At 42.6% G+C, this 9190-nt stretch overlaps 1 protein-coding gene across 4 annotated transcripts in view; it reads left to right on the top strand.

Annotated features, from left to right (window-relative positions):
• Positions 1 to 7517: 7517 nt before the first annotated feature.
• GSK3B (glycogen synthase kinase 3 beta) overlaps positions 7518 to 9190 on the top strand; it is a 431638-nt gene continuing 429965 nt past the window's right edge. The window contains exon 1 of one of the 4 annotated variants that reach the window (XM_033941322.1): positions 7518 to 9107. In XM_033941322.1, coding sequence (XP_033797213.1) covers positions 9020 to 9107 — 88 coding nt within the window. In that variant the 5' untranslated portion in view covers positions 7518 to 9019. The remainder of the gene's footprint in view (positions 9108 to 9190) is intronic. The other 3 variants (XM_033941323.1, XM_033941324.1, XM_033941325.1) reach the window with 3 other exon arrangements.

Below are 9190 nucleotides of genomic sequence, written 5' to 3'. Positions count from 1 at the left end.
TTGTATGTTACTTTTGTTCCTCACCCAGATTTGTGGAGGGGCGGGTTAAAAATACTTTTAAATAAATAAAAGGAAAGATGCTTACAAACCCCCTGTTTTACTAAGGTGCGCTATGCGTTTTAGTGCGTTAATCGCTAATGCATCCATAGACTAACATGCATGCATTAGCGTTTAGCACACGCTAATATTTAGCACACGCTAAAGCATAGCGCACCATAGTTAAGGGAGCCCAAAGTCTTTACTTCATTACACATAGTCAAAAACTCTTTTCTACAGTCTTAGGTAGTACAGTATTTGTAACATCTGGATAAATCAGATATGTTGGCCACAAAAAAAGTTGACTTTGAATATTTGATGTACATTTTCATTACTGTGTTTTAAGTCTTGTTCAAAAACAAATGATACCAATACTGTTGCTCTTTCCTTTATATCAGAAAAGGATTCTTCCAAAACAGCTGATAAGTCTTTTAAATCGGGCTCCTCTTTTTAGTGTGTGAAATTCTCTTCCATTAGCCCTGTTGCTTTCTTAGAGGCAATATGAATGTAGTAAATTTTATTAAATAGTGGAATAGATTGTGAGGGATATTATAGAATCTCAATCAAATCTTTCTTAAAGAAATCAACAGGATTTAAACTAATGGACTTGGGAAAATTCAATACATGTAAATTGAATCTCCTATGAAAATTTTCAAATTGCTCCAATTTACAATTATCCCAATATTATCTTTAACTAACATCGTATCTTGAATCTCAATTTGTGCTTCTTCTGAGCAGTCTTATTTGGTCTTCTCTGTTATTTGAAAGCAAATCCACTTTACTGGCAAGATTACATAAGTACCTCTTGTGTCCAGCTTTTGCAAGGTCTGCCAAATAATCTCTAGGGTCACCACCTTGGGAGCTGTTTTAAACGACAACTTCCTTACTGATCCTGAACTCATTTCATCAACACCAAAAATATCAGGAGCAACTCCCTCCAAGCAGGAAACCGGAGTGGCGACTTCCGCCCCTGAGTCTTCTGCAAGTTTACCCTGTGCTAGTGCCGGATAAGGTGTAATATGAAATATCAGAGGGGACAATGATACATCATGCCCCAGAAGGCCAGGTGCTCCACCATCTGTACTTTCAGCAGGGCTCACTTCTCTTGGTTGCTAGGTAGGTTTGATAGAATAGTGTTCCAGTATCTGCTGAATTGGGGAGGATGTTCTGGCTTGAGAGAGAATAGCTTTCAGAACACCCTTTTCTCTTGGTATGAGACATTATTTAATTAGAAAAATCCAAAAATCTTCACCAGCAAAAGCAAAGGTAAGACCTTCCAAACTATCATGCTGAGATTAGTGTTTGTTTTTTTTAACATATCATAAAAAAAGAGTGAGTGAGGTAATTAAATTTGTAGATGACACAAATTTTTTTTTTTTTTTAAATTCTAAATCATAAGCAGATTGTGAAGTATTGAGTAAGACTTTGCAAGACTGTGGGCCTATTTTATTAAACTGCGCTAGCTGCGTTGAATGGCCTGTGTTGCTCCTGACGCTCATAGAGTTCCTATGAGCGTCAGGAGCAGCGCGGGCCATTCAGCGCGGCTCTCTGCGCTAAAAACTGCTAGTGCGGTTTAATAGAAGAGGGTGAATGTGTGTGTGTGTGTGGGGGGGGGGGACACCAGACATCAAAATAGCTGATAAAATTGAATATGGCTAAGTGCAAGGTAATGCATGCACAAAGGTAAAAATAATCTTAACTATATTATACTGTGGGTATAGCAGTCACTGTAAACCAGTGTTTCTCAGCTTCAAATCAAGTACCGCCTAAGCCTGACAAATACCAACCGAGTACCCCCGCTCAAGCTCCAACCCTGACCCCACCCCCATAATAATAGTACTAGTTGTAACACAATTTCTTCCATCTATTTTTCATATACACACAATATAATCTTATTAATACATAATGGTAACCACAAAATTAAAAAAAACACAAAGCACACTGTATGCAGAGAAAATGTTAATTATAATTTTGTTTGTTTTTCAAAGAGGTCAAGACAGATGACTTTAAAATATACAATCAGTAACGACTAGAGAAAAATAGACAAATATAGAACAAAATATAGACAGCAGTTATAAATTCACAAAACTGACACATTTTGATCACTAAATGGAAAATAAAATATTTTTCCTACCTTTGTTGTCTGATTTCATGAGTCTTTGGTTGCATTTCCTTCTGATTGTGCATCCAATATTTATTTCTTTCTGCTTTTTGTACGCTTCATCTCCTCCGGACCCCATTCCCTTTCCCAACCAACATCTCTCTCTCTCTCTCTCTGCCCTCCATGAGTCCAACTTTTCTTCCTCTCTCCTCCACCCATATTGGCAATATGTTTCCCTCTCTCTGTTTCACTGTCCATCTGTCTTGCGGGATCCAGGCATCTCTCCCACCCCCTCTACTGCCACATCTAACATTTCCCCCTCTCATCCCCCAGATCATGTGCAGCATTTTTCACAACTGCCCAGTGGTGGTGGCGGATAGGCTGTGTACCTCCAAAAAGCAGCTTGCGTACCCCCAAGGGTACGCCTACCGCATATTGAGAAACACTGCTGTAAACAATACATTGAAATCCTCAGTTCACTGTGTTGTGGTGGTCAAAAAAGCAGATAGTTGAATTAGAAAAGATACAAAGATCAACCAAAATGATAAAAGGGATGGAATGCTCCCCCTGGGATGGAATGCTCCCCCTAAAGAAAGGCTAAACATATTGGGATATTTTTTGGCTTGGGAAAGTGATGAGGAGAGATAGCAGAGAGGTATTCTGTATAAAACCTGAATGGGGTACAATGGATAGAATTGAAATAAAGTAGACTCTCTGTTAACCAGAACTCAATTAAGCAGAACTCTCGAGCAACCAGAAAAAAAATCTAAGAAATATTGAGGTCCCTTTATTAAGGTGCGCTAACCGATTTAGCACACACTAAAGATTAGTGCACGCTATATGCTAAGGCGCCAATAAAATATAATGAATGTCTTTGCATTTAGTGTGCCTTAAATGTAATGCTTTAAATAAAAATGAATAAAAAAATCAATCTCTGGTGGAAATTTAAGGGGTCCTTTTATCAACCTGCGTAATACCGCGCATTAAACCGCCTGCCGCACTAGCCGCTAATGCTTGCATTGAGCAGGCATTAGTTTTTTAGCTGGCCTTGGGGTTAGTGTGTGATGAAATGTCCAACGCGCTAACCCTATTACGCGGCTTGATAAAAGGACCCTTAAGTGTAGACTTGGCAAGCCACACCTGAGTAGGCCCACGCTTTGCCTACCACATGTCTGGTAGTTTGTCTGAAACAGTTTATGGTTTGGCATTATATGGGGTATAGTATTAGTTAGGCCTATTTTTAATAGTAACTCTCAAGCAACCAGAAACTACATTTATCTGGCATCTATGAATCCCCATGGGTGCCAGTTAACTGAGAGTCTACTGTAGTTGTTTACCTTTTCAAACCATGAAACTAATAGAGAATCAGATTTATTTATTTAAAAATGTATACTGTCTAAAAATTAAATAGTTTACGGCAATAAAATATACATAAAATAAGTTACAAAATAAAATCTTCAAATCTTCAAAGTTGAATAATTTCTTCTTTTCAAATATCAGCTAATATGTCACAGTAATGTAATAACAAACAACTGAGTTTTCAACAGTTTCTTAAATTGGATCCGATTTACGCAGTCTTAATTGTCTCACCAAATCATTCCACATCTTAATACCAGCAATACCAAAAGGTCATAGCCCTAGTCTCTGCATAATTTCCCTGCACTAAAGGGTTTAATAACTTTTGATTTTCAACTCAAGCCTTTATCAGTTGTAGCTGAAAGCGAGTTACATTGAGATTCAGTAGATATTCTTGCGGAGGGTTAAGGAGCCAGAGTGAGATTTGAACCAGGCTTCCCTGTGTCTCAGCTCACTGCTCTTAACTCCTCCATTCCAGTATGCATTACTGTTCTAGGAACTAGTGTAATATTTGCCATGTTAACTTTTCACAGTGGGGCTATGTGGGGGCAGTTTTGCAGTGAGGACTGTGTTCCCCAGGCCCTACACCCTGCATGTTAAAAAAAAATCTCCTTTTTCCCTATAAATAAAGCATTTGGAGTACCTACTTGAACCTGCAGACATATCTCCTTCAGATAGGCACATCAGTTAGAGTACATGAAATACTAGACAGAATATTTAGGCACATTCAGAGTACATTTTTCACTCAAAGTACAGTTAAGTTGTGGAGAATTGGTTAAAGTGGTAGCATAGCAAGGTTTAAAAGAAGATTTAGATAAGACCCCTGGACTAAAAATCCATAAGCCATTATTAGCCACCAGTTATCTCTCGGTATTAGCACAAACAATAGATTTGTTCCTTAGGGTCCAGCAGATACTTGTATACTGGATTTGCCCTTTCAGGAATCATGTGACATCTGGTTGTACAGCCAGGGAAAGACTGCCAGTCTTCCCTCTGAAACAAGTGAGTACAGCCACCTGGACCTTCAGAGAGCTGAGAGCAAATCCCTGCTAAAACCCCTCCTGCTGGAAGTCTAGCAAGGCCAGAATCTCTACCTGCTATGGTGAAAGGGAACACTCAGCATTCCAGCAATTGAAAGCCTTCCAGATAATTCTAAAAGCCAACAAGAGATGGGTAAAAATCACTGAGGTCAAAAGCCCTCACTTTGTGAGGTGCCATCTCTCAAGGGCCAACCTGTAAGCCAAAATGGATCTGAATCCTCCATCTCCACCAGATCCTGGTGAAGTAGGCTCTGCCCCTGGAAAGGACTAGATGGGGGCTTACTAGTAGGCACACCAAGGCCAGTCTTGAGTGACCAGTAGGACCAGAGAGGGATTCTGAGCAACTCTGCATAGCATTCTGTTGATCAAGGGCCCTGGAGGAAATTAGCTCCAAAGGAGAATATTCAAGAGCCAGAATGTTGATGCCTTCAGAACTGGTCTATCTTTTGTGACTGAAGTACCGAGCCGCATCAGGTCAAACACCAGCTGGCCCTATCAATCTACTATCATATGAAAGACTTCCACACTCATCTGGATCCAAAAGGAAATTCACTTGAACACTATCCTGACTCACAATATGGACTTCCAGTACGTCTCCCTGTTCAGCAGTACAGAGCTGCTGCCTCTTGGGCTACAGTCTGTGTTTTGTTGACATATGTCTTCTCTTGTCAGCTTCTCCAGATTTTCCCCAAAGAGCAAGTGCCTTCTCAAGGATAGCATGTTCAGGTATACTTTGGAGGAGGCATTTGCCAACCAGTGGTACAACCATGACCCCTGAGATGACTGAATAAGAAGAAACATGAACCAAGTTGTATAAAACATCTGCCAGGAAGGCTACCTAGACTCCAAATGTGCCACTTCTGGGGAATCTGGGAGTTGATGCAGCAGAGCTTGGTCTATGCAGCCACCACATAGGGCTGCCTGAACCCTCAAGGTCTTCAAAGAGAAAGCTGCTTGAAGAAGTGCTATACTTTCCTTTTGTGTGGGCATTTTGTCCAGGTTTTGAAAAGCTTCTGACAGCATCAGCAGATGCAATGCAGTGATGTCACTTGCACACACGCGACATCGTTGTGTCGCATCTGCACATGCTGTCCCAACACACGAACAGGTTAAGGGGTGGGGCTGGGGGTGGTGGTATGCAGACAACATGGGGCAGGCCTGGGGGTGTGACCATGGGTCTGGATTAGAGAATGACACGGTGGCTGTTACCCACTGAAACGGTGGCAAAAAAATGGTCACTGAAGGTACATGAAGGCCATTCACCGCCCCATGGATCAGTGAATGACCTTGTCTCCACAGTTAAGGGAGGGAGCGCGAGTGGTCACTGATCATGCAGTCCAGCAGCCTCTCCCTCCTTACTATCAATTGCCGCCACCTATCCGATCACTGCCATCTGGCTGGCTGTCCAGGTATCTCCCTCCCTCCCTTCCCCTTACCTTCGTGGCAATTTCAAATTTGTTTCTACAATCAGATGGAGCCTTGAAGTTGCATGTGGCTGCCAGAAAGGTCTCCTCTGATGCAAATTCCTCTTTCCGGTTGCGTTAGAGGATACTCTTCTGGCAGCCACACGCGACTTCAAGGCTCTGTCTGCTTGTAGAAACAAAATTGAAATCACCACGAAGATAAGGGGAAGGCAGGGAGATGCGTGGCTGGACCGTGCAAAGTGTGCTGAAAGGGAGTGGAGAGAAGATGCTGAAGGGAAATGGGGAAGAGAGAGGGGGGAAAAGATGCTGAAGGGAAATGGGGAAGAGAGAGATGCCAGACTATTGGGGGAGCAGAGGGAAGAAGATGGATGCCAGACCAATGGGGAGGGAGAGAGAAGGCAGACAGTGGATGGAAGGAATTGAATGAGATGAGGAAAGCAGAAACCATACAACAAAGGTAGAAAAAAAATTATATTTATTTTATTTTTTTGCTTTAGGATAAAGTAGTATATTAGTTGTGTTGCTAAACATTTATAAACAAAGTCCTGCCAGCTGAACATCTCTTTCTCTAGTTCAGCAACCAGAACTTTAATTTATAAAATGACAATTGTACATAATATTGTTTCTTTTTATACTTTAATAAAATAAGTTCAGTATGAAACTATTCGAGGCTTGTATGGATGGGATCAGATGGTTTGCAGGGATGGAAGGGTGACGGGGACGAGCTCACGGGGATACATTTTTTCCCTGTGTCATTCTCTAGTCTGGATTTTCCTTTGGGAAAATCTGGTAACCCTAACTTGGTGGGAGATAAACCAAAAGCCAAGCATCTGCTCTCTTATTCCCTTTTATAACCTCCTCCTACTTGGGAAGAGGGTCCTCCTACTCCTCTCACTAGTTTTAACCACATACCATACTCTCAGTGACCTCCTGAAAAATACCATACCACTAGCTCTATGGCAGGGATCTCAAAGTCCCTCCTTGAGGGCCGCAATCCAGTCGGGTTTTCAGGATTTCCCCAATGAATATGCATGAGATCTATGTGCATGTACTGCTTTCAATGCATATTCATTGGGGAAATCCTGAAAACCTGACTGGATTGCGGCCCTCAAGGAGGGACTTTGAGATCCCTGCTCAATGGCATAGGAAATTTTTCGGGGGGGGGGGGAGGGGAGGCCCACATACACAGTATTACCTTACATCAGGGGTAGGGAACTCCGGTCTTTGAGAGCTGTACTCCAGTCTGGTTTTCAGGATTTCCCTAATGAATATGCATTGAAAGCAGTGCATGCAAATAAATCTCATGCATATTCATTGGGGAAATCCTGAAAACCCGACTGGAATACGGCTCTCGAGGACCAGAGTTCTCTACCCCTGCCTTACCTAAACAATTATTAAGTTTGTTGTTACCTAACCGTAAGGAGTTAGGCACACATTTCTACATCGTTGAGTACTATAGTCCTCCTAGCACCAGAGGTCTCACTCTCTGTGTCTGTATTATAAGAAAAGCATTCCAGTTACCATCCCACTTTGGGATCTCTGCATTTAGCCAATCACAGTGTACGTTCTGCTTTGGTACGTGCTGTACAGCTACCTAACTTATTTGCTCGTTAGCCGGCAGAAGATTGTCCTATTGTATGAATCTAAACCTGTTGGTTTATTTGCACCCTTTGCCGCACCAACGTAGCAAATTGATCCGTACATTATACGCCCAAAATCGCGAGACTGAAATCACTAAACTAGTAGCTGGTTAGCCGGCCGAGAACCAATAGAAGACGGACACTGCTCCAACCAACGCGTCTCGCGCATGCTTCCCGTTTGATAGGAAATAGCTCGGCAACGTCCGTAGAAACCCGTGTTGATTCGTGGGAGGACCTGGTGCTGCTGCCCTATTGGCTTGCTCGCCTTCGGTTATTTCCGTTAGTTCTCGGCGGCTGGGGTTGACGACGCGCTCTCATTGGCAGCCGAAGTTGGGATGTGCCAGAGATGTAAAGAGACGACGTAGGATGAGGGAGCGTTTCGGATGAATCTGCCCCCGTCGGCATTCTGGAACGTCTTCTGCTCCGGTTGCGCAACGTGGGGTCACGTTGAGGAATAGGGCGCTGCGTCACTGTAGGGTTGTGCAAGCCGACGAGCCGAATGCGGTCAGTCGGACGGAGTGACAAAGAGAGAGGGAGGAAGAGAGCGAGCTGAGGAGGGGAGACGGAATTAAAAAAAAAGAATTAGAAGGCTGATAAACAAATCTGTATTTTAGTCTGAGGGGTGAGCGGAAAAGAAAGGATTCCAGCCCAGACACACTCTCCGCTGAAGAAAGACTAATAGAAACCAGCAGATTTACGGGTTTCGCCTGGAGACCGGCTCATAGACCCTCAACCCACGGAAACTGAAAATTTTGGGCGCTGCTTCCACGTCACCGATTTACTGGAGTAAAAGAGCGAGAGGGAGGCTGGTTTTCATTGAAATACATAGCTCTGTTTTTTTTTTTCGCTGCTTTCTGCTTTTTTGAGGTCTTGGATACCGGGGTTGAGGGGTGTTGGAAAGGAGCCGCCATGGCCGCCACTACTGCTTCTCCCGCCGCCGCGTCTCCTCCCGTCTGCTGCCTCTGCTTCGCCAAACGGGCTTGCTAGACCGCTGCTTATTTTGCTTCTTTCCCTTCGTTCCTCATTCACTCCCATGTTCATTCGACGAAGTGCTGAAAAGAGGAGAAAAAGAAACTTAATTCAGAGCCCTTGGTTATATATGCATTGAAAATCATTTTTCCTCTGTATTCGCTAGGGATGATCTTTAACAATTGAACCAAGGAAAGAGAAAATCTTTTTCTTAAAGAAACACTTGCTCAATTTTGCTTCTTTATGGGATATTTATGGTTTTTAAGGGATATTTTTGCCCCTTTTTTCCGATCATTTTTTTTAAACGAGAGAGATCTTGAATAGGGATGGTTTTTAAGGAGTGACCCGAAGTAAAGAAAGAGGTTTTATTTTTCTTTAAGACCTTGATGTTCCTCAATTATTTTTTAGTACATATATTAATTAAAAGAAGGCGCTACGGGGGAAGAAAGGATCATGTCGGGGCGGCCCAGAACCACCTCCTTTGCAGAGAGCTGTAAACCAGTGCAGCAGCCTTCAGCTTTTGGCAGTATGAAAGTTAGCAGTGAGTATTGATCTTCTTTAACATTAAAAGCTGTGCAAACATCCATTTTGTAAATATGCTTTGTGTTTTATATTTAATTTGTT

Source organism: Geotrypetes seraphini, chromosome 4, assembly GCF_902459505.1.
Source record: "Geotrypetes seraphini chromosome 4, aGeoSer1.1, whole genome shotgun sequence".
In the NCBI taxonomy this organism is placed as follows: Eukaryota; Metazoa; Chordata; class Amphibia; order Gymnophiona; family Dermophiidae; genus Geotrypetes; species Geotrypetes seraphini.
Note: the sequence above shows the minus strand (reverse complement) of the source record. Positions and strands in the feature narration are given on the sequence as shown.